Raw genomic sequence first — 26,512 nt, 5'->3', positions numbered from 1 at the left:
AGTGACAGTAATAGCTCTAAAACTGATTGGACTGAAAGGATTGTTGAAGTGATAGATGGATAATATCCTGACCTCACATAGAATCCAGTTCTATATGTGCTGTAAATAAAAATGATTGGACAGCGCAACATCTTGTGCAGCATTTTTACTATTGTAGCAGAATTTTAGAATGTTCCCTGTCTTTACTTCTACACCAAACAGCCTAACCTTGGAAGTCATTTTAAGAAATATGACGGTATATACAGCACTTGGTGCTTTGGTTTGGTGCTGATGTATAAGTGAGAATTGAATGCTACAAACATGTCTAAAGAACATTTTCCTTGGCTGATTTATAGAATATTTCTTAAAGAACCACTGCAGCAACCTGTTGGGGAAACAAATTGTAGTTTAAATGGCCATATTTCTCTGTAATAAGAAACCAACAGAGGATTTCAAATAGAAAAATGGAAGTGTGAAAAGTTATTTGTGAAAGAAATCTAAAGTTGGCAAAAAATAACTAGCTTCTCTAAAATAATAGAGCGATAAAAAGATGTTGGTCTATAAAAAAGGCTGATTTTTATTTGTATTGTAAACTACACATCCCAAAATCTACAGCCATTGTTCTTCCCTCTTTTTTCATACACCTGAATGTACAAAATTGTGTAAAAAAAAAAAATACTTTAGTCATAAAATAAAAATTCATACTAATTACCTTTCCATGAATGCACCCTTAAAAGGGTGGTGAGATTTGCAGTGTTTTAGTGTGATATATTTTGCTTATCATTATTTTAGGCACAGGGTTCTTTAATCATTTAGGGGCACATTTACTAAAATTCGGGGGGGGGGTTTTGACCTTGAAAGTTGTATAAACTCGACATGGTATAAATTCATATTAAACGTAATCATTGCTGTATTTATAAAATGTCATGATAATGCTTTAAGATTTCGAGTACATTTGAAAATCCTGAATTTTCGAGTTGAAACTCGTAACATTTGAGTTTAAAAGGACATTCTTTTCCATGAATAGTCTTTATTTTTCCCATACATTTTTGGAGCATTGGCAATCATTCAATACACAAGTTTCACTTGAAACTGGGTTAAATATAAAACAATTATGGAATTAACTTCCCCTTGAAAACGTGTGAGATAGAAAAAAAATGAGGGGGTTAACTTCCCCTTGAAGCCGGGTGAAACTGGAAACAATGAGGGGATTAACTTCCCCTTGAATCTTAGTAAAACTGAAAACTATGAGTGGATTAACTTCCTTTTAAAGATGGGTGAAACTGAAAAAAATGTGGGGATTAACGTCAAGTACAGGTTGTCACTGACTATTCTATTCCTTTACTATTCTAAGGCTCCATAGGACTCAATGGTACTCGACAGATCAAACCTGACAAAAAATTTTTGACAAAAAAAGTTAACCAAACATTAATAAGTCACAAAATATGGGAGTTATTTTAGAAAAACTTGCATTTCTCAGGGAACTAAAAAAACAAAAGCACCTGATTTCTGTCATCATCGGATTATACACGGCTTTGACCTATACACCTGTGCATTAACTGCTATACAGACTGTCATAGTCCTATGTCTAGACGGATATACAGACCACTATCAAACAGTATATGGAAATGGTTGCTATATCTTTTTAAACATTTCACAAATACTTTTCTTACATTAGCAGATTTTAGCAGTGTGAGATTGTGTAGAGTTTAGTCTATAACACATTGGGCATTTTTAGCAGCATCTGATGGTTTACTAGACTTATTGCCAACTTTGCATATATTATCTGTCAAGGCAAACTATGTTATCCATGGTGTAAACAACATATTGTGCTCCATAAACACTTAAGATAATTACAGACTTTTTGTACCATAATCCCTGTGTTCCTTGTTTTTTTTTTGATACTCAGACTGCCTGCTCTGTGGGGTATCAAGCATATTGATCTTATGGGGAGAAATAGAATTACACACAGTTTTTTACATTACAGTACATGTTCATGATAAATTTAGCAGTCACAGTTTACCTTTAAGAGGGTTTGCACATTCAAGTGTTATTCATTAGAGTTGATGCTCTTAAGATGCTTTCTGTAACGTTTGAGTTTTGCCAAACTCCTCTTGCCCTTGCCACCATTCTCTTAACAACTGCTTCTGCATTTGAAAATTGTATTTTACCAACAATGATGCGTCTAATCCAGAACCAGATAATTTTATTCCTTTGGAATGCCCAATCAGAAACAGTTTTGCCAGCTGTGGCGATGTGTCTGTTCTTTAACACTACAATGGCTTGGTGCATTGACATGAAGTTTAAACCGTCATCTTTTTCTTTGATATATGCAGGGCATGTTTTTTGTGCTCTGAGCCTCTAACATTCCTCTTCAGATATGTGGCTTCCTTTGAAGTCTTCTGCTGTGCTGATGGCCTCAAAATATAAGATTACAGAATGAAATCCAGCGTGACTGTTGTGTCAAATGCCTGTTTTTATTTCTTCTCCTTTCCTTCCTCTTGGAGGGATCAGCTTGCCTGGAACAGATACACAGCTTCCAAAGCATGATTCCAATTTGTAGAAAGAAGGGTGATTATTTCAAAATGTTTGTCACTTCTTTGCAGTGATTTATCTCTGATCTTGTATTTCCTAACCTGAAGTGAAAAGCTTGTTTACAAGTGAGATTAGTTTTATGGGAGTGCACAACGGGAGAGGATTAGACGATAGGAAAGCCTTCTGTGCGACATGGTCTAGTAAAGTTTTAATTCATCTTGCCTGAAGATTCCATAATTACCTTTCTACCTTTCTTGAAACACTCATAAAAGTTTTTAAAAATTGAAGAGTGTATACCTTCAACCCTTAACAAGCAACATACTGAATTTACTTTTCATTGGGACACACTGTGAAGCTTGATGCCTTTGGTGTTTTTTTGTTTTTTTCCCTAGGCTTTTGTTTTGTAGCCTTCGTTTCCAATTACAATAACATACATGGAACTGTAATGTCAAAATGCCAGCCAAAATAACTAGTGACGTGCTGATTCATCTCTACATAAAATGACTGGTCTTTTATTAGACCTAAGGATGTATGCCTAGTCTACTTAAGTATTTTTGTAATTTGGTGAAATCAGTTTTACCGCACTTTCTTATTTATCAGTGGTGTATTGCCTGGCTGAGATGCACAATATAATGTGCTTTGAGTGCCAGTACCCACTGTCTTTTATTTCATATAATTTAGTATGAACAAGCTACCAAGAAACACATTATATGTTGGCTTTTAGAAAATGTAAGGAATTTCTATGGGAAGTTACATCTGTGGTTCCATTTAACTGGCTATGTACCAGTTTACATTATTGCAAAACCCCTGCTAGTTTTTTGAATAAAATGTATCAAAATACCATGTCTATAAGATACATTAATAATGTGGCTAAGCATCCACAAACAGGACTGTAAACTAAGGTGAAAGTAATTGTGTTTACATGTGTTTACAATCACGCAATATTTCCATACAAAGGGAGACAAAAATCTCAAATCATCACGGCCTTTTAAAGTGTGTGGGTTTTAACTAACCCTTAGTCAGATTATAGGATCATATAAGGATAAAAGTAAGCTATCATTAAATAAGTGTTTGTATGGGAGGGGGGTATTACCCACATGTATTAAATTTAATCCAACTGCCTCCCCAAGCAGTTGTTCAGAAAGCACATATGGTGGTTTTTCCAGGGCTCTGGAAAAACATCTATCAAATTATTCAAAATGGTTTCTTTATGGTTCCCACTGTCACTTTGCCAAGCATTACTTTTAGTTCCAGTTTTGTTCTTAATAAATGTAATACATTACTATACAAGACACTTTCTGAGGCTAGAATAGAGAAATAAATACGGTAACTTTTTTATTCCCCTTTCAGCTAGTAAAGGTGTTAGCTAGGGTCAGTAAGGCTCAACCTATTTTTTTTTTTTTTTTTTTTTTTTAACATTGTTGAAAAATAGAGATCCTAATGAACAGAAACCCTAGGAGCCATGGGGCACTTACATAAATGGGGCACCTCCCCCAGCAAGGTCTAGTTTCTAAACTCAATATAACATTTAGTTAAAATGTGTTATTTGTTCACCCTTCTCTGAACTAATGCATGTGTACTGGTCTTTAACACTTCATTATCGTTAACCTCTGTGGGGAGTTAGGTAAATAAATTGGCTTAGCATACACCACAATGCTTTGTTCTTTGCTTTTTACAATAACCATTTATGTCAAGGCACAATGTGTAGGTAGCAGCTGTTGCAGATTTGGCCTTGCAAGTTTAACGCCAGAGTTTTTTTTCCCCTGTGGTGTGTCCCATGTGCAAATGCCCAAATTAAAGCCCCTCAGTCATAGACCCTCTTGCCAAATGTCTATCCAGGGAGGGCCCCTTTCCAAAATGCAAAGCTGTATGGTGTGACATAACAAACTGTATAAGTTGGATGAAACCATGAGATATTTCTGTTTATGCTGAAATGTACCCCCTGCCCCCTCCTACCTGTTATAGCAAATGCATTGTGTAGGTTAATCTCATCTAGGTGTGTATTGTGTGTAGCCAGCCAGCTCTGTCTGGCCCTTCTAATGTAATTGCCCCTATTGTGAGGGCACACAGAGCCAGACCCCATAGTGACACAATACACATAGTTACCCCTTGTGAGAGCAGTGCTCTGTCTAGTAAATGCAAAAGACTGAACTGGGCATGCTCACTAGGTGGCTTCCCATAGGCCCAGTGGGATTAGCTATGATTGGCCCCCCTGGAAGCTGCCTTTGGGTTGGCAGAAGGAGTCAAATCCTGTTTTGGTTTTACGACAGGGGCTGTTCCCTTTCTGGCTACAAAGGTGGCTGCCAAGAGTTTCAAGGGGCCTTTTGTCTGGGGTGTAACCTTAGCTACGGCAGGACCCCCTCCCCTGTGTTCCCCTGGAATCTACCTTAGCTGCGGCAAGAAGATTCCCCCCAACTGTGTGTATTTCCCTATTCCCTAAGGAACAAGAGTGCAGGCTGGCTACCACCTACTGGCTTATGGGAACCTGCTGATGGCTACTTGCCATTTCTCCAATAAACGCCTCATCCTGTGATACCAACTGTTTGCTCTTTGGGTCCTGCCCTATGTCTGGGAACTCACGGCCCTGAGGTTGTGACATATATGGCATCAATGAAACCCCATGGCATCAGTGGAGCAACAGGGAGAAGCTTAATGGTCACAAATCTCCTTCCCCCTAGATCTTAGGTCTGGAGTCTTAAGAGCTTAACTCCATGTGAGATTTTAATCAGATTTTGTAGGATCCTACAAAATTTGATCTCCATAGGCTTTAATGTAATGTCAAAATCAGATCATAAGTTGGATGGTGTCTTTTGTTCCTGCATCTACATCTGACAGTCAATGTATTTCAATGAGAAAAAAAAAATCTGTCACACCATGCAGCATTCCCTTCCGACAGGCGTGTTGTGTCGGGTGGCAGTTTCTTTTGTATGAATGTGTGTGTGTATATATATATATATATATATATATATATATATATATTTATATATTTATATATTTTAATATATAATATAATAGTGCTGTGCACAGCTCTAGGCTTTGGCTGGTATTCTAAAATATTTTTCATCCACATTCTGTTTGAACCTGTGCATATTCCATTTAGCCAAGCTTTCCATCAACAATGCTAGTGTGCATAATGTTTCGTTAATTTATTTGCTGCTGTGGAGGAGGCAGCTCAATATGTTATAAAAATAGCCAATTATATAACAAAACCATTGCACATCTTTAAGTATAGGTATAAATAATTTTGCTTGAATCCAGTGGTGGATCACACATAGGTGCATTTCTCGGAAAGCACATAATATTAGTGCAGTAATTTAAAATACATTTTGTCCGTTGCTTAAACATTTTTTCCTTCTTAACCTTTTACATTAAATGAAAGCCATACTTCCTTGATAAAAACCAAGTAATGCATTTCTATGGAGGAGGAGGCGCAGGTTAGAAAGCAAAAAATATTCTGTTATAGTCCTCTTAAACCTTTTACAACTCTGCAGTGACTGACTTCACCTAATAACTCAAACAACTTAATCCTGTGCAAAATCCACATCATTTTTTAACAGCTTGTCCCCTATGGCTTGTGAAACATACTTTTAGTTTATCACTTGATTAAATGAGGCAGGCTTTTAGTTTTCTGGAATGGTTACACTTCTCTTTTGAGTCATTAGTTTCCTTGTTTAAAAAAAAAATGTGTATAATAAATTCATTGAAGTGTGCATTCCGTCAGTGTTCTATATCAGTCAATGTTAAATCGTATACCTGTATTACAGTGTGAGGAAATATAAATCTTGCATGTGCATATAATATTTATACTTGCTGGCGATCAATAAGACTTCTATAAACGTTATGGAATGTATTTTACTCTGAACATGTTGGAAATGCCCATTATTATATAGGCTGAGAGGTAGTCAAGCACAGGAGCACAAGGTTGCTCTAAATCTTTGAGCGGGATGGAAAGAACTCTTACCCTTTCGGTTTGATGATTTTATTCTTTTTTCTAAATAGTGAAGCAGATATTTTTAAGCTTGCTGTCACCAGAAAACAACTGACATTATGTCTAAAGAAATAGAATCATTTCACTAAAATTAATTTGCTAAAGAGGCTCATGTTGGCTTCTGTTGTATTTAATGATTGGCTATAAATTGGCTTGTAGAAAAATGTAGACACCAGAGATTATAATGGAAGGTGATACCTCTAAACTTAGTGCCTATAGCATTTTAGACAACAGAACAAGGTGGCCATGTATCTTAAACCTGTAGAACAAAAATGCCATCATTAAAATATCACATTGCCATTGCAACAGGATTTATTTTACCTAACCTGATATCCAAGCCGGTGATAATCTATTCATGGTCTTTTGCTATAGTGCACTGTGCCAAAAGTATTTAACTGTCTGCCATTTGTGTTTTTGCTTTATACTGCCCATCTAAAAAATAGCAGTCCACCAGGCTATTGTTAACACGTTTTGTGTAATCTTGTCCTTCTGGTCAGTCTTTACCATCCTCTTTTCATTCAGTCTTCGTGCAGAAGTTGGTTAGATTTTAATTGACAGTTTCGCCAAGAAGATGTATTAGAGCTTTTTTATACATATATATTTTTTACAAGTAAGTTGCAGGTAAAACTTAGTCCCTGTGTATAATTTATAATGAAGCTGTAGAATTCTTAATGAATCAGATAAAAATAGTGAAAATTAATTCTTGATTCCTTATATGCACTCTGTAGAATTAAACCGCCTTTTACCATTCTCACAACTCATAGCTATGTTTTCATTGTACTTATGTATATTCCACAACAAGTGTAAATGTTTATACAGAAAAATGTCAAAGGTTAGTTTTTTGTTTTTTTTATTTCAGCGTCCACCTATATTACCTGTTTCCATTGCTGGAAGAAGGAGGATTAGCTACCTACCGGACAGCTATTGTTCAGAATCAACATCTTGCCATGCTGGCAAAGGTATTAAAACTTGAAAAGTTATGTTGTCCATAGAGGTTTTATTTTAAATGTTGATCTCTCTCGTTCAGCTCTCCCATTCCATTCCCCTCTGCTCTTCAAACTCCATTATTCTCTCAGCATAATCACAGCTGCTACCTCATTGTATCAGTCAGCTCTATTTACCTCTTGAAAAGTAGCATTGTGCCATCCTAGATATTAAATATCTGCAGCCTGCTCTTTTATAGTGCATTGATCTACATGTTGGTGCTTTTTTCCATGGTGGTACATTCAGTTGAAAAAATAAACTCAGAGGAAATGTGAAGCTAAGCCTGTGGGTTATAAGAAATATTTAAAATGTCTGAGTTCCTGCCTTACTGACAACAATAAATTCATTAAGTGCATGGATACTCTGAGGAAATGCAATTGCTGTGATTAGGGTACCCATAGTACCAAAGCACCACGAGATCCCACACAAAAGGGGTATTGTACTATAAGGTTCTTCATTAGGTGCACAAAACATTGTAACTTGGAGTACATAATTAAAATATCCTTGAAACAAAGTGCATGCCTGTTACTTCTGTTTAGGGTGTACTACTGAAAACCGCATTTGTTATATTATGTTTTGATTATTTAAGGCTTTTTGAATAATTGCATTCATTTCCCTCTTTAGCTAATGGCTGAAATGAATGGATTGTAACAATAGTGACAGAGAGGTACGGGTCTTGGCATTTCCCCAGATTACCAGTGTTGCTTTACACATGCCAGTGGAAAGCATCATAAAATCAGACTGTTTGTTACACAGACATACTGCAGTCCAATACGATTGTTTATTCATACAGTACATAAGGTACACCCACATATACACGTTTCTTCTCTTTACCATAGTCTAATGCAGTGATCCCCAACCAGTGGCTCACTAGCAACGCGTTGCTCACCAACCCATTGGATGTTGCTCCCAGGGGCCTCAAAGCAGGTCCTTATTTTTGAATTCCTGACATAAAGTCAAGTTTTAGTTGCATAGAAACCATGTTCACTTTCAAACACAGCCTCCTGTAGGCTGACAGTCCATGTAGGGGCTACCAGTAGCCAATCACAGTCAATAATTGGTGCCCCCAGGACATTTTTGCATGTTTGTGTTGCTCTCCAAATTTATTTTACATTTGAATCTGGCTCACAGATTAAAAAGGTTGGGGACCCCTGATCTAATTAGACCAGAACACATGGGACATATTTAAAGGGAAAACAGCGAATCTTTGTGCAAAATAGACTGACCAATAATTAAAAGAAAAAAATTGTTTCAAATAATGTAGTCAGACAAAACAAATTATGTTCATTTTAAACATTGATTTATAATTTATTTAAAAGTTACCCCCTCTACAATTCAAGTATACTCTTCAAATACCAGATCTAGAAAAGAACTGTAGGTTGTCATTGGAGCCAACTGAGAGCATGTCTTTCCACATTGGTATGATTATTATAATGAATGTATTGTTAAATAGCATAGCTCATCCTTCAAGTGATTAGCCAGTATATATGGAAGTATAGGTGCACACGTGACTGTGTTGTGTAACCAGCCAGTAAGCAGCATCTTTAGTCTCTCAGTATAAGCAGATCACAGACTTGGAATATCATGCAGATATGGTTTTATTTCAGGCTGGCAGTTAAGCTTTAGGGCTGTGGCACACGGGGGGATTAGTCGCCCGCGACAAGGGCGACTAATCAACCTTGAGCCAACAAAGACATTTTTTTTTCTTTTAAACCTGAAAAACAATATCACTTGTCTACTAAGTGCATCAGAAAATGCTATATCATGAGTAATAATTACTTGCAATGGATAAATTGTATTACTAAGCACTTATATTTAAGGTTCATTATACTGCCTATATCTATATGTTTAAAATACAGAAAGAAAGAAGAGTGATATCTGTATTAAAAGTTAGCAATCTATAAATCCAACTAAGCATTCTAGCTTTAAAAGAAAACTATACCTGAAATTGAACTGGTCTGTAAGAAATTTATGTATAAAACAGCTCATAAATGAACTACTGCTTCATAAAAATTTGGGTAGTATGTATTATTAGGTAATCCTAAATAGAAAATTGCCATTTTAAGTATAGGTGTGGGACCTGTTATCCGGAAACCCGTTATCCAGAAAGTTCCCAATTTTGTAAAGGCCACCTTGCATAGACTCAATTTTAATCAAATAATTCACATTTTTTTTTAATGATTTCCTTTTTCTCTGTAATAATAAAAAAAGTACTTTGTACTTGATCTCAACTAAGATATAGTTGATCCTTATTGGATGAAAACAATCCTATTGGGTTTATTTAAATTTTAAATGATTTCGTAGTAGATGTAAGGTATGGAGATCCAAATTACAGAAAGACCCCTTATCTGGAAAACCACAGGTCCCGAGCATTCTGGATAACAGGTCCCGAGCATTCTGGATAACAGGTCCCGAGCATTCTGGATAACAGGTCCCGAGCATTCTGGATAACAGGTCCCGAGCATTCTGGATAACAGGTCCCATACTTTTACTAAGGGCCCCCTAGGATCTAAAGATTCACGGTGCACACAAACAAATCAAGGGCACACATACATGTTAGTTCATATCTCTGTTTTACTCCCACACTTCTTCCTGTTATGGTTAGAGCTGCATTATTCATCAAATAGCCAATCAAAGTATAGGTATTCAGCTGCACAGCCTTACTGCTCTCAAGCTCGATGCATCCATCCCCAATGGCTCCCCATTATAAATGAAGAGGAGAGCATAATCATGCAGATTTACTGCTTATTATTAAAATGCTTTTATTTCAAACCACCATTGTGCAGTGATCTGAAATAAAAGTATTTTTAAAGCAGTAAGTCTGCATGATGATGCTCTCCTCTTCGTTTATAATATCCTATCAGGTGATCTCTGAGAGAGCACACAGACCATCACTAAATGGTAAGACCTTGTATATGGTAATATACTTTAATAGGCCACTTAATATGATTATATATTAATTTACTTATGTCATTCAATTTTGTACCCAATCACCACAGGTGAATGAAAGTTGTATACACACACACACAAAATAAAATAAGTATCTCGAAACGTCAGATCTTTTTCAATAAATAATTTTTTTTTTTTGCAAAGTAAAATCTTGATTGCTTTACCAGAAATGTGCCTTTGATTTGCACTGCAGAAAGTAATTGATTAATATCTTGCATTTAAACCATAACTGTACTTGTCTTTGAAAACCTTCTACTTTTAACATTTTATACTTGAACTATCCAAAATGCAACTACATATTGCTTTAATGTGTCCTTGTGCTTTATAATGCTTTAATCTTCTGTTAATTTCTTTATATCCTCAAATTACAAGGACAATAACTACTTTTGGCATCAGCAACATTCTGCATGATTGCTGATAAAGATGAGTCCTGAAGTTTACATTCATCTCTGCCAAATATGTTCACGTTTTTTACAGTCTCAAACTTACGTTGCAATACATTGTCTATGTTAAGTCAAATAGGATAGATACTTTATTTTGAGTAATAACTTGTAGACTGATTTACTTTAGCTTTAGCCTTAGCTTACCATATCTTATTTCATGTGTCAGTGTTATGTCTTTTATAAGCTTGTGATTGATTAATTTGCTGAATATTAGTACACCTGTATCTGTATTTAACCCTTTTACTGCCAGCCGTTTTGGTCAAAGTGGAACTTGTATTGCCAGACAGTTTTTGAACGTTTTGCACTGTTTCACTTTAGGGGCCTTTCCTCGGGGGGACTTTTAGTTTACCCAGGAAAACAATATATTGTTTTTTTCAGAACAACCTAAGCTTTCAAAATATGGTAGAATTTTTGTGTAATTCCAATATAAACACACATACTAGAAACAAAAATTATTTAATGCACGAATATACAACTGATTTGGAAAGTCCCATGTCTCCTGAACGTGCCAATACCAAATATATATAGTTTTATGGAGATTTCTCACTTGAATAGGTCAAAAACTCTCAGCAGTACCCTACCAAATTTCCAAAGCACTGCTTCAGAAAGCTGCATACTTTAGATTTCAAGGACAAAAATTCCACTAACAGAAGGTTTATCCCAGAAAATTGTACATTTTTGGAAATAACAGATTCTGGGGAATACAGAATAGGCACAACTGTCTGTCTACTCCAAACTATCAAGTCGGAATGCTTTCCTAAAGTTATTGGTTTTTATCAATTTTTTTTTTTTTTTTTTTTTTTTTTTAAATCGCTTCAAAGCTTCCAGTCTATAGTATCTTATCTCCTACAGGTCATAAAGTAACCAAATAAAACACCCTAAATATGAATGCCAGGGGTCCACTGAACAGTTTGATGCCCAATATGTATAGGTTTACCTAAGTATGTGGCATGTAGGGGCCCCAATGTGAACATACCCCCATATGATCTATCATTTCTGTCATTTCAGCTCCTGCAAAATCAACACATTTACATCATTATATGTGGGATAAAGCTAGTAAAAAGTACGCTCACCCCAGAAAGTCATATATTTTTGGAAAGTACACATCCCCCCGAATCTAAAATGGGTACCCATATCTTTCTACTCCAAAGTACCAAGCCACACAGCTTTTCTAAAGTTAGCAATTTTGATGACATTTCCAAAAATCCCCTCCAAAGCTTCCACTTTGCAGCATCTTATCTCCAACATAGCATTAGGTACCAAGATAAAACACCCTAAATTTGAACGAGAGGGGTCCACCTAACAGTTTGATGCCCAATATGTATAGGTTTACAAGGCCCCAATGGGAACATACCCCCATATGATCTATCATTTCAGCTCCTGCAAAATCAACACATTTACATCCTTTATGTGGGATAATGCTACAAAAAAAGTACACTCACCTCAGAAAGCCATATATTTTTGGAAAGTACACATCCCCCCGAATCTATAATGGATAAACATTTCTTTTCTCCAAAGTACCAAGCTGTAAAGCTTTCCTAAGTTTGCAGATTTATATGACATTTAGAAAATCGCATAAAAATGTTGCATTTTGCCGCATTTATCTCTCACAATTTCTTGATAAAGATCAAATAAAGGCAAATCACCCCAAATAGGAACACCTAAGGTCTACTGAACAGTTTGATGCCCAATATGCATAGATATACCAAAGTCTGCGGTATGTACTGAACCCAAAATGAAAATAGCGCATAAGAATTTCTCGCCTGCCAGCTCAGCTTTTGCATACAGAACCCCCTGTCAGTGTATTATGTGCCGAAACTTCCCCTAACTATACAGAGACCTCCACAAAACCACCTGGCAAAGCTACACTAAAAACAGATTAGAAACACATATACAGGGATAAAATGCGATAAAACCTCAAAAATTGTGCAAATCAGTGAAACAACAAAATAAGTCACATGAGAGTGTAATTAGTGGTCAGAATATCTGATCCAATAGTCACGCTGTCAAAATAAACAGTTTTTAGGTAAAAGAAACTAAAAACAAAGTGGTAAAATGAAAAAAAAACAACAAAAAAAAAACAAAGTGTTTGTGTATACATGTGTGTACATGTGTAAAAGTTGTGTGACAGTGTGTAAGTGTGTATATGAGTGTAAATAAGTGTATAAAAGTGTGGGAAAAAAAACTGCTCCATTGTGTGCTGTAAGTGTGTGTAAATGTATGTAAGTGTGTAAGTGCAAAAAAAAAAAATAAATACCTTACCTGTCCTGAAGCACCCGATCGCCTCCAGGCTTCAGTGGGCGGCGACATTGGGGGGAAGCAGGAAGCAGCAGACGCGATGCGTCAGGAGGATCCTGCGATGAACGCGTCGCAGGACCCTCATGACAGCCCCCCCGGCTCGTTGCCCAGAGGGGCTGTCATCGCTAGAAACTCTCTGCAGCGGCGGCACATGCTGCCGCTGCAGAGAGAAGACTTAAAATGCCAACAACGTATGGGACACGTCGTTGGCATTTAAGCCCTTTTACTGCCACGACGTATCCCATACGTCATTGGCAGTAAAAAGGTTAAGGATCAACCTTAGCGCTGCTTTTGGTTTGGTATTGACATCAAGGGAAAAACCTAGTAATTTAGAAGACCTCTGAAAAAAAATTATGGACCTCTACATGTCCCATTTCTTCTTAGGAACAATTCCCAAATAGCTGAAGGTTCCATCAACATCTGTACAAGCCATTATAGGCAAATCTAACACACACATAAAGACTGCATTGTTTAGGACAGAAAGTCAAAATAACCCCCAGGCCTGAATGAACTTTGCTCCAAATTGTTCAACTAAACCCGAATTCAACAACAAACAACTGGTGAAGGAAATAAAGGCATGAGGTACCTAAGAATCAACATCCACCATTAGGAGAATTCTTATCTCTATAGCCTGGAGCAGTAGCTTAGCAGTATAATAAATATAAGACTCACTTGTGTGTCTAGGGGTATTACACTAATCTTCAGGCTTGTAGTATTTTATATCAAAATAAAGTATATTTATTCTGTTCTGTATGTTTTCTCTGTTCATTGGCCAGAGAAAAGCATAGATATTTAATGCAGGTTCAAGTACATAAAATATTAGCACAGGAAGGGAGACGGCACAGCTCCTACCCTAAAACCCCTACTAAGTCCAGACATCTAGACTTCTATCCACAAATTGCCTGGGAAAACCATTTCTTTCAGTATAAGAAAATAGTTATTTGCTTTGATGTGTGATAATCCCATCTGTTCTGTATCCCTATTTTTTTTCCCAAACAAATCAAAAGGGTTGAGGAGACCGCCTCATATGTATGCAAATAAACCAAAGGAATTCTAACATTCCATAAGGCTCCTAAAAAATCCCATTTACATAGGTTAAAGCTCACCCACTGGGTTTTTAAAGCATAGCAAAATTAAAAGTAGTGATTATCATAAAGCTCAGAGATAAATCCCATTGAAAATTTGTTGACAAAACTGAAAAAAACATTTAAGAGAAGGAGGCCCAAAACCAGACTGACACCAATTCTCTCAGGAGGAATGGGCAAAAAGGGGCAGTTCTACTGACCACTAAACTATCTTAAAGGAAAAGTAACACTAAAATTTTTGATCGATCGTCTCATAGTGGATTCTTCCCTGCATCTTCGCATGGCCCTATTTCAAATGACCGGAAGCCAAGTTTTAGCAGGTGTTTTCTAATAAAGCATTCAAAATAAAAAAAATGGTGTGCAGGATAGGGCAATTATTAGGGCAATTATTGGGGCAGGGTATAATAGATTTTTTTACTTTTAGTGTTTCTTTTCCTTTAAACTAAAAGCTAGTGATAAACACAAAATACATAGATACAAACACAAGAAATGTTCTGCTCTTACCCATAATCAATCAATTTATCTCTCAGATCGATCCTTCAGTGTCTCTTACAATGGGGAATCATCTTCACCCCTGCCTCTTTCTGTTGGGGTTCCTCAAGGCTCTGTCCTGGGCCCCTTACTATTTTCTCTCTATACCTCCTCACTTGGCAAACTAATCAGTTCTTTTGGCTTTCAGTACCACCTCTATGCTGACGATACTCAGATCTATCTTTCCTCTCCTGATCTCAACCCAGAGCTTCTAACTCACGTCTCTTCCTGCCTGTCCGCTATCTCCACTTGGATGTCCCAACGTTACCTGAAATTAAACCTCTCTAAAACTGAACTGGTTCTCTTTCCCCCATCCAACGCCCACATTGTTCCCGAGGTATCTATAATGGTTAACAATTCTACCATCACCCCATCTTCCCAGGCCCGGTGCCTCGGGGTTATCCTTGATTCTGCCCTGTCCTTCACCCCTCATATCCAATCACTTATCAAATCATGTCACTTTCACCTAAGAAATATCTCCAAAATCCGATCATTTATCACCCAAGATGCTGCCAAAATTCTTATTCACTCTCTTATAATATCTCGCCTGGACTACTGTAACTCCCTATTAATTGGCCTTCCCCTCCAAAGACTGTCCCCTCTCCAGTCCATAATGAATACTGCTGCCCGGCTCATACACCTCTCCAACCGCTCCTCCTCTGCCATGCCGCTCTGCCAATCCCTGCACTGGCTTCCCCTACCATCCAGGATAAAATTCAAGCTATTGACCCTCACATTTAAAGCAGTCCATAACTCTGCCCCACCCTACATCTCTGAACTCATCTCTAGGTACCATCCAACCCGCTTGTTACGCTCCTCTACTGACCTGCTCCTCAACTCCTCTCTCATTCCCTCCTCACACGCTCGCATTCAAGACTTTGCAAGGGCTGCCCCCCTTCTCTGGAATTCGCTCCCACAAACTGTCAGACTTTCTCCCAATCTCTCTGCCTTCAAGAAATCTCTAAAAACACATTTATTTAGAGAGGCTTACCCTAATCTAGTTTAGCAATACCCTGTGCCCCACCTCTCACAACTCTGGTCATGCCCATTCCCACACCTTGTGTCTCAACCCTTTCTCCTTGTAGATTGTAAGCTCTTTTGGGCAGGGCCCTCTTCACCTCTTGTATCGGTTATTGATTGCTTTATATGTTACTCTGTATGTCCAATGTATGTAACCCACTTATTGTACAGCGCTGCGGAATATGTTGGCGCTTTATAAATAAATGTTAATGTAATAATAAATGTTAATAATCAATATATTAAGAACAAAAATTGGCAAGAATCCCAGCATAATAGATAGTAAGTAGCTTGTCGAATGCTAACCTAAACTGTACACATGCTAAATGGTATGGTAAATAAGAGCTGAAATATATTGATGTCCAAGCTATTACTTTGAAATGACCACATATTGGAATAAAGTAGAACAATTTTGTCATGCTGTTTGGCACTCCAAGATGGCCAACAAATTTTTTGTCATTGAGACCTTAATGTAGGTTTATAAATGTTAGCAAATATCCAGTGTAACCTCTCAGAAGATATTGGTATTTTTTTTTAACTGAAGGGTCATGAGGCTGACATTTCTGTGTTATAGCATATGGATCAAGACCTGTACTATGGTAAAAAGAAAAAGTTATAGTTATATGAAAGAAGTCTCATTGGACCATTTAAGCAACAGAGAGTGATTTCTTCTTGTAATCTACAGCATTTATCTAGATCAGCACTAGGTCTGCTGGAACATATTAGAGTTTAATTTACAGGAGATTTAGTAAGTGTGTTCAAGATGTGTCAGCTGTGACTCCCAGGTGCTAGTAAACATTCTGTAATGATTGTGCACAATTCCTCTGTGGGGTTTTTTATTTCCGTGATGTAATTAATTTCACTGAGCCATATTCAAGTGTGGAGATATAGCATAAATTGCTGGATGATCTGTTTTGCTGCCTTAAAATTAAATTACAATCACAGATATTTTTTTGCCTTGCATATAAATGAAATACCAAAGTAAAGGAGTTTTTTTGTAACCCCGTTTGCAGCTATGATTATTAAAATTGGTATAATCCAGTGTTTTACCTTATTGCACATTTTTAGGGTCAGAAAGAAATCTATATGACCAGCTATATTGCTTTCTAAGATCAAAAAGCCATATCGCCATTCACTGCTTTTCATTTTAGATAGGATACATGTTTGTCAGAGTGACAGAGGAGCTAGATTATTTAGCAGGAATACAGGAACCAAAGAAAACTTTTATGCCAGATATATAAAACCTAGGAGGCCAAATTCAGCCACTTTCATATGCCAATAATTAGACTTCCAAATTCAGATGGATCATTTAATAAAATTAATACCAACAAGCATCTTGAGCATTTTTGAGCCAATGTCTGCAGCACACAGATTTCATAGTAGAGAGGGAAGTACAAAGTTCAAGGTAACCAGACTATCCTTTATTACAATCTGTTATGCAGGAAGGTGGTGATTTAAGTGTCATTTAAATAACCTTGTATATCAAGGTTAAAAGCAATACAATCAGTACCATATTAATGATACTTGCAATTTGAATGTCTTTTTGTATTTGACTTAAAGGACATGTAACCCCCTACATTTTCCTACCATGTAAAATAGTTAGGCACATATTCCCCCACCCAAACCACATCATTTGTATTGCATACATCCCCTCCTTTTGCCAGCGCCATCACATTTGTCTGTAACAAATAGCAGCTTTCATCTGGATGCCATTTTCCTTCTCACACATCTTCAGTGACATTTACATCTGCAAACAGCACATGTGCACTGTATAGTTTATGCCATGAAGATTGCAGGCTTACACAGGAAGATCTAACTTTGATAAAAAGTCCTGCTTGGACTGAGCACTGTAATGGTTAAGCTGATCTCAGGACAGGATCTTTGGCAAAAATACATGTTTCTCAAGCAGAGTGCACAGCTAGAGCAGAGTTTCTGTGCAAACCAAAGTGCCACCTCTTCATTGGCTGTTATACTGGAGGATGAATTTGGTAACCTGAGTTGAGAACTGCATGCTCTGTTAGCCAAGAGCCAAAGTCTTTCCTAATGGAGGGAGCCAAGTGAATTTAGAGGAGGAGAAGGAATCCCAAATGATTAAGGGGATGCTGCAGCCTTAATATTAAAGAAACAGTAACACAAAAATTAAAGTGGTTGAAATAATGGAAATATAATGCAGTGTTGACCTGCACTGGTAAAACTGGTATATGTGCTTCAGAAACCCCGCCATAGTTGTATAGTAATATATAAGCAACAGTTTATCCAACCATTGTAAAGGAGAAAAAGCTCAGGTTACAAAGCAGATAGCAGATAAGCTCTGTAGAATATTATGGTGTTATCCACTACTTAACCTGTGCCGTTAACCCTAATTCAAATGCCTCCATTGCTACACAGCAGCTTGTTAATATAAACTATTCTGAAGCAAACAGAACAGTTTGAGCAGTGCAGGGCAACACTGCATTATATTTACATTACTTTCTATTTTTGTGTTATAGTTCCTTTAAAGGATACTACTGCCAATAGAGTTGCCACATGAGTGCCACCTAGAACCCTATATTTATTCAGCAGAAAGCATTACTGTACCTGAATAACAGCCCTAGAAGCTCCCTCGGATAGCAGCTGCCATTTTATACTGGGAGTATTGCTCAGTAGGGCAGCTTTTCAGAGCCAGCCAAAATTGGTTCGATTTAACTAATGTAGGAATAGCTGATAGTTATAATTTCATAAAGTTTCTTATGGGCTTTAAAAAGAGTTATACATTAAAACTCTAAACCTCGGTTAGTGCGCTGACATTCCTTGCTTACACTTTACACCTCTAAAAATTTCCTGTTTTAAAGACCTATTTTATCAGTATTTTTATCATTATATCATTAGCTAATCAACCTTCATGTAGGTTTTGTATTGTGGAAACCAGTGCAGAAAGCAGGACGAACATACAAATGAATAAATTGAACCTAGGATTCCAGCAATGCAAGGCAACAAGCTTGGTATGATGTTCTTTCTGAACAGCAAAGGTTTCCTCTTGTAGATCTAATTTGTGCAGCATATTTCTTATGGAAGACAAATTAGTATGGGGTCCTGTGGTGAAATTCCGGTGTTCTTTAAGCATGGTACATACTGCTGTTTGGCTGGGATTGACTTGGTAAGTTGGCAGTTATTTCTATGACATGATACTGTTAAGGAGTGCAGGGTTGGTGAGGTGGTATGGGTGGTGGACAAGGGCATCCTTGTCTTGGGTACCTCTTGGCCTAGCTCTGTGTATAGCAATTTGGTCAGTGCGTAGCACTTCTGCCTAGCAGTGCTGGGTTCTGAAATTTGATTCTGGCATGGGGGCTATATTATGTTCTGTTATATATACATATATATATATATATATATATATATATATATATAACATTAAAATAAAAAGTAAACAAGGAAATTGCAGACAAGGCTCAACAATAATGAACTTGTTGAGTCCATGATTATAAATGTCATATTTGTTTCTTTCATATTCATAATAAAAGGATAGCCCAACATGATTCTAATCTGCCAGATCTTATCATATTTGTCTGTATAAATAACCATTTCTTTTCACAGCCTTCTAGCATGCACAAGATAACTTGCAAGCATTGCCCCACTCTAAGTGGCTATTGGAGTTAATATCGAGCCCATGAAAAGCAGTCTGTCACCTTAGTGAGCTGTAATAGCATAATAGCAATTATTATGCAGAAAGCAGTTCACATAGATCTGCATGCATAAGTACATCAACACTGTTTTTGTGGCATCTCTTTGTCAACTTGCTTTTGAAATAAAGAAATATTCATTGCTCTCATAATCAGTTTACAGCCGCTCGCTGCTCCCTTCCTCATCACTACTTCATTGTGCTCAGGTGCAACACAAAACTCATTTATGCGGCTAAGTGCCAGAAAATAATAAGATATAAAATTTGATATAATATCTAAATATAATTTGTTGCTTAACACCAGGAAAAAAAAAAGTCTTTTTCCAAAATATACTGTAGCCTGTTTCCTCTGTTTTCCCCTTCCTCACTTCGGCAAATCGCACCGCCCGGTATACAATCCCACCGGCGATTTACATTCAACCGGTGGGGATGGCATTGCCAATAGATTAGCCACATTAGTGCCACCTAGAGCACACTATAGAACACTATTTATTCTGCAGAAAGCGTTACCATACCTGAGTAAAGAGCCCTAGAAGCTCCTTCCGTTTGTTTAAGATTGCAGCTGCCATTTTAGCTTGGTCTAGAGACTGGTAGCTCAGATTACACATTCCTAAGGGAGGGGGTAGTGAGCTTTAGGAATTCTTAAGGGAGGGGGAGCAGGAGAAGAGAGAGGAGAAAGCTGCACAGACTCTGGCCCGGGGAATCAAGGATTTTTCTGAGAGAGGAAGTCTAAAACCAAAGAATATGTTAACAAAAAAGGAGACAAGAAATTCTGTGTTTCTTTAGATAGAGAGCATTTCTGTGAGTGCTTATGGCTGTATTTACATAGACCTTTCTGATAAAGCTTACTTAGTTTTTACGTTTCCCTCTCCTTTAAGGTATGTTATTATTGAATACTACTGAAGAAGACATTTATAAGGGTTTAAATAGTTCAGACTGCTAGTGCAGTTTGCAGTTTGTGGTAGCTCGAGGGTTTCACAGTGTCAAGGTGAATATGCGTACGCTTCCATAGAAGAGGCAGGACAGCCATAGTGGCTTTTGGTGCAACTATACAAAAGTCCAAGAAGTGTGTTTGGGCAAAAATACCTTTTATTAATAGCACAATATTTTCTTTTATTTAAGGGTGACAACACGTGTAATTGTGTTCATAGAATTAACTATTATATATTGCACTCTACCATATTATTTATAAACCGCAGTATTTATTACTTAAGTGATTATAAGTGTCTGGGCAGCCATGTACCCATACAATAAAACAAATGATAGAAATAAATATTGGTCACAGATTCAGTTAATAGTAAATAGTGATTTAAAAAGGGTTGGTTTAAAATATATATTATTAGTTCCAGACATAGTTTTTAACATGTAAAGTTTGTCAGCATAATGACCAGGGGCATCCCCCTCACAACTCCTGTGCTCCATGTAGGTAAGATCTCACCAATATCCTAGCCACTTCTTCAGTGGATACATTTTCTATAGCAAAGTTATACGCCCTATGTGTTGCTGCTACTTAATCCCCCCCCTTGCTAGTTTAGAGTAAGACTTAGCTAAGTTCCTGTTGATTTGCGCTGCCTCTGTACAGCCTTCCTTATCATTATCATACCAGACAGCCTTAGTTCTCCAGTAATGTTATAATCTCTCAACAGGAACCAGCTAGCAGTATTAGTGGCATGGACAGCCAAAATTGATTGATAAAGGAATACTCCATTAATTGTTGCACTACAACCTTGAATGTTAGCATGTAATATTCTTACAGTTTTGTCAAGTGTGTTACTTTACATTGTTTGTACAAGCATAGCAATCCATAGAGATAAAAACATTGCTTTCTAACTTCACTAGCGCAATCAATACAAGTTGTTGATTGGCTAATTGGGTTTGCTGTAGTGCTGCACATTTGCACATGTTTGTAAATGAGGGCCTGAGACATCAAGATACACTGTGATACTTTCTTCTTACAATTCTAAATAATTATGTTTTAAAAAAAAACCTGTATCCTGTACCAGCAGATAGGATTTTACTCCTATTTGGGGAGAAAAAGTTGAATTTAACACATTTCATACAAAACGCAAAAACATTAACAGCAAAGAATTAGCATGTAGCATTACGACAAGTCAATGAAGTGTATAGCAAATATGTAAATGTGTCTGAGCTGTACAGTTTGATCCAGTCTTTTACAGGTTGGCTGCTGCTCTGTTAGTGCAGAAATATAGTGTGAAGGGATTTTTTAATCAGTGCTTCAGACTTGTATTCTACTGTATCAAGTCTCAAATGGCAATAAAGGAAATGAATGCCAAAAATGCAAGAGCCCTGAAGCCTACATGATTTTTATGAGGCACAAAATGGAAAGTAATGGAAAAGGCTATGCAAATACACGTTCTTAGATGGCCTCATAAACTCTCTGTTGTAATGTAAAAAGAATTCAATAGTGATAGCTTTGTCTTTGTCATCCAAATAAATATTTTCAGAAAGGGGGTGGGGGTCCACAGATTTCCAAGTTTAAGAAATTAGATAAAAGGACAGTAATCTAATTAAAGGCCACTGAAATGCGAAGTAGCTCATCAGACTTTGAATCTGACAGGTTCAGCTATTTAAAACATATTTCGGTTTCCTCATTTGATGAGAAAAAGCAAAAAAGCTTTAGGTTCTGGCATTTGCAACTTCAAAAATGTCAAAGTTGTTAAAATACAATAAATTTGTATGTATAGATTTTTTTTAACCCAATTTAGTCACAAAGGATTAAATCTGCATCCAGCTCTAGCCATTTTATGGATGAGAACCTAATCAGTGATAATGGCAAAGATGGCATTAAAATACCGCTATGCAATAAGAACAGTTTCTTCTATTTTAAACTTTAATTTCTTTAATCAGATGAATATTCTCTTATTATAAGAGGAATGTAACAGTTTAATTTTTTCAGTAAGTTTAACAGTAAAAGAAATGATCAAAGTAGATTTGTGCCAGTTTTGTAAGTGAAAGAGCTGTGTGACAGGCAGTCATTTAATGTACAGTGTAAGACATTTCAGATATGCCAATAAATATTTTATCACTCTGAATGTTAACAACTGCATTGAACTATTCACTTGCATTAAATAGGCATTTCTATTTTGGTTGGAAAGAACATTTTAACCCATCTGTTACCAGACTTTTTGGCATTATACATTGTACAGGTATAGAGCATTTTTCTACTGACAGATGACCGTCTGTATGAATGTATGTTCTATTCCTGCATTGTTATACATATACATAACGCTTGGGGAAAAAATAAGAGAATTTTCACTATAAACTGGCTAAAATAAAGAGAGGGGGATTGATCAATGCACATTCCCTGGTCCCGTAAATTATCTATGCTAGTGCATGTGTTTACAAAAACGGGTTTTTAGTGACAAATTTATGATCATAAGATTGGTAAGCCACCATACCTTGTCAAGGTAAACCATCTAATACAACAATGATACATGGAATAGCTATGTAGTTAGGTTGAAAATTGGTGACCTGTGACTCATGATCCTGTCATGATCCAGTCACTGTACCAAGAGTATTCTAAAAGACTTACACAATGCTTTTTGTGGAAAATGTTAAAAACACTACCAAACAGAAAAGAGAAGTAGAAAGATGACTGTGCAAATCCTTTTCTGTCTTGCATATCCGCATTGCCTACCCAGCGCCTTTCCTCTTACTCACACCATGCAACCGACTTTTAGCTGTGTGCTACATTGGGCAAAAAAGAGCTTGCAGCCATCACAGCACAACTTCCTTTAATTCAAGATTATGACCCTGGAGAAATCCAAGCGGTGATTATTCTAATTAAATATTATGTGGGCCCATGTTATAAATGTAGCAGTTGGGGACAAAAAGATTTACAGTTATGATAATAGACTTTGATGAAATTAGTTTTACTTTCTCTTTACATTAAAATAATAGATCAAGCTTTTAATAGAAGCTCCTGCATGCAGTGTAATGACTCCTTGATATAAAATGACACTGCATAAGTCTGTAACTTATAAATACAGAAATATGTTAGCTTGCATGTAAGGTAATGTATACATTTTAGTTGCTCCTCTTTTTTTTTTTTTTCTATCTGTTTTCTGTACGTAGTCCCAAAATAACCCTGGATGGCCCTTCATTTGAACTTTTACTGCTTGTTTAAGCCATGTAATTTTGAAGGGCATTCCACTGCTCTTTACTACTTCCAAATGCATCATGTAGGTGTTTAATACAAGAGGAGTGATGAGCCCTAGCTTGAAAAGTCAAAGCACTTAACAAAGAAAGTAAGTGTATTTTAAGTGGTTACATTTAGAGTACAGAATGCAGATATTAGTGTGAACATTTTAGCTTGAAATAAAAATATGGTGGGATCTAAAGGTAAAATTGGAATCTGAATACGTAGTGTAAAGCAAGATGGTGCTTTATAACGACCCACCCTTTAAAAAAGAAGCACCTCACTACATATATAGCTTTTAAATCTTAAATAGCCACTTAATTCTTATTAATTCTAAAAATGTTGAAATTGCAGATAAAACAGATAATTGAGATAGAGTAGAAGCCCTATTTTATGTTTTTCAAGGGACCAGGAAAAATTTTTGTAAAATCCAGGAAAATGTAAAATACACCTGTATTAGAATATTAAATGGGGAATTTAACTTTACATAAACTTTTAGTATGGTGTAGATTGATCAATTTAAGTTGGTCCTTAAATCATTAGCCTTTCTATTGTGGTTGTTTCTGGTGTGTAACTAAATGTTCTGTCTTGTTGTTGGGGTCACTGTCAGTTGACTGTAATACAGTGTTTATTGCTTATAGTTCTGCTTAGCTGCTCTGCCATTCGTATGTCCAAACTCCTGCCCTAGAATGTTAATCTAATTAGCCCTAGCAACCAGATAGCAGTTAAGTTTGCAAGTCATCTACACTCTGGGGTTACATTTAAAAAAGCATGCATGTCCTTTCTGTCTTAGAATTCAGTTGTTGTTGATATTCATGATGTTTGCTGCTGATAAATAATGCCTAATGCCTTCTATGTTGTTTAGAGTTTTGGATCATACCATTCAGAATGGTACGAAGAAACGTTTTCCTCTCAAGGCAACGCCACATATGCCATCCCACCGGCGATTTACATTCTAGCCGATGGGATGGCATTTCGGGGGGGGGGGGAGATTAGTCGCCTGCGACAAGGGAGATTTGTCACGGGCGACTAATCTCCCCGTCTGTCACAGGCCTTAAGGGAATGGGCCTAAAAATACACACAAAACTGTAGCCAATCTTTTTTGTAGATAGTAATAGATTTGGATAAAGATACAGCCACTCTTTTATAAAATGTACTTCTTCCCAGTGAATAATTACAATTTAGGTACTGTGCGTACGGTTAGTGTTTTGAACAGGCAAATTCAGTCTTGTCTGCCCTGAAACAAAAGGAGATGCAGAAAATAAAATATTGTAGTATCAATATACACCCCTCACATTACTATGTCTAATTTTGTGAAAACATTTTTTTTTGTAGAAATTGGAATTGGATCGCTTTATGCTATATGCGCATGGGCCTGATCTGTGCAGAGAATCAGACTTACGCCATGCCATGGCAAACTGCTTTGAAGCACTCATGGGTAATGACTTTTTTATTTAGTGGGGACAGGAGTAGCAGATTAAATGAATATAATATGTTAGCAAAATATGTGACTAATAAAACTTTGCATTGTGATGTTCTTGTAACAGGTGCAGTTTATTTGGAAGGTGGACTTGAAGAAGCAAAGCAATTATTTGGAAGACTGCTCTTCGGTAATCAGGTAATTACTGTAATTTGCTGTCAGTTTTAATAAAAGGAAATTATTAGAACAGATCCGTCTATTTACATCAGTTTGCTTCATGAAATATGCGTACAAACAGAAGTTTGTGCACAAGTTATGAGAGGAACAAAAAATAAACAATTGTTTTGAAACATCTGACTTGAATCATGACAGCTGAATTAAAAATATGAATCAAAAGTGATAGTGTCATCACACAACTTTTGTCTTATTTTTAATCTAACTGTTAATTTTCTGCTTCACCTACTTTATACCTCTATTTTGTACAAAGCCACTATAAAAATGCCCTTCCCTTTAACAGCCCCGGCCATTATTCTTCCCTAAACTTTATAATCTGCATTATGCATTCAAGCAGAACTCTTACATCTGCCTGTCCAAGACTTTAAGTTACTTTAAAGGTTACCAAGGGAAGAAATTCCAGGGAAATATATATATATATATATATATATATATATATACCGTATATATATATATATATATATAATATATATATATATATATATATACCGTATATATATATATATATATACCGTATATATATATATATATATAATATATATATATAATATACCGTATATACTCGATTATAAGCCGATCCGAATATAAGCCGAGGTACCTAATTTTACCTAAGAAAACTGGAAAAACGTATTGACGAGTATAAGCCTAGGGTGGGAAATGCACTCAGCGTGTCCCCCTGTGAACTCATCATAAATATATCATGCTGGCAGCTGCAGATTAGGGAAAGGTGGGTGGAGGACCCTTTGACCTTCCTGCCTTGAAGAGTTACAGCAATGGAAAAGAAAACTGGTACAGGGAATTAAAAATGCTACAGCAGCAGACAAAAGCAAGTTTGGGAAGGCTAAGCTGCCATACTAAGTGATAAGTACTTGCCATCCTGCTGTGTGCGCTCCCATCCTGCTGCATGCGCTACCATTGTATAAATCGGATGCTTCACTCGTATGCTGTTACCATCATATGTGTGCTGTGTGCACGTCCCCTGGCGTCCCTAAGGCGTTCGTATGCTTCACTTGTTTGCTTAGAGCGTTCCCCTGCATATTTCTTCTGTGTGCAGTTCCCAGTGTATCACATATGTGCGTACGTGCAAGGGGGGGGTTGCGAATAACAAGCACATTACATCTTCAAATCCATATACTCGAGTATAAGCCGAGGGTTACTTTTTCAGCACATTGTTAGTGCTGAAAAACTCTGCTTATACTAGAGCAGTGCTGTCCAACTTCTACGGTGCCAAG

General features: G+C 36.8%; 1 protein-coding gene across 3 annotated transcripts in view; it reads left to right on the top strand.

The window, feature by feature from the left end:
* drosha (drosha ribonuclease type III) overlaps window positions 1-26,512 on the top strand; it is a 130,673-nt gene that overhangs the window by 74,103 nt on the left and 30,058 nt on the right. For all 3 annotated transcript variants that reach the window (NM_001113680.1, XM_031903195.1, XM_031903197.1), the window contains 3 exon segments: window positions 7,362-7,461; window positions 24,962-25,064; window positions 25,174-25,244. In NM_001113680.1, coding sequence (NP_001107152.1) covers window positions 7,362-7,461; window positions 24,962-25,064; window positions 25,174-25,244 — 274 coding nt within the window.

The sequence above is a fragment of the Xenopus tropicalis genome, chromosome 6 (genome assembly GCF_000004195.4).
Source record: "Xenopus tropicalis strain Nigerian chromosome 6, UCB_Xtro_10.0, whole genome shotgun sequence".
NCBI classification, from domain to species: domain Eukaryota; kingdom Metazoa; phylum Chordata; class Amphibia; order Anura; family Pipidae; genus Xenopus; species Xenopus tropicalis.
This window is presented reverse-complemented; position numbering and strand designations above follow the sequence as displayed.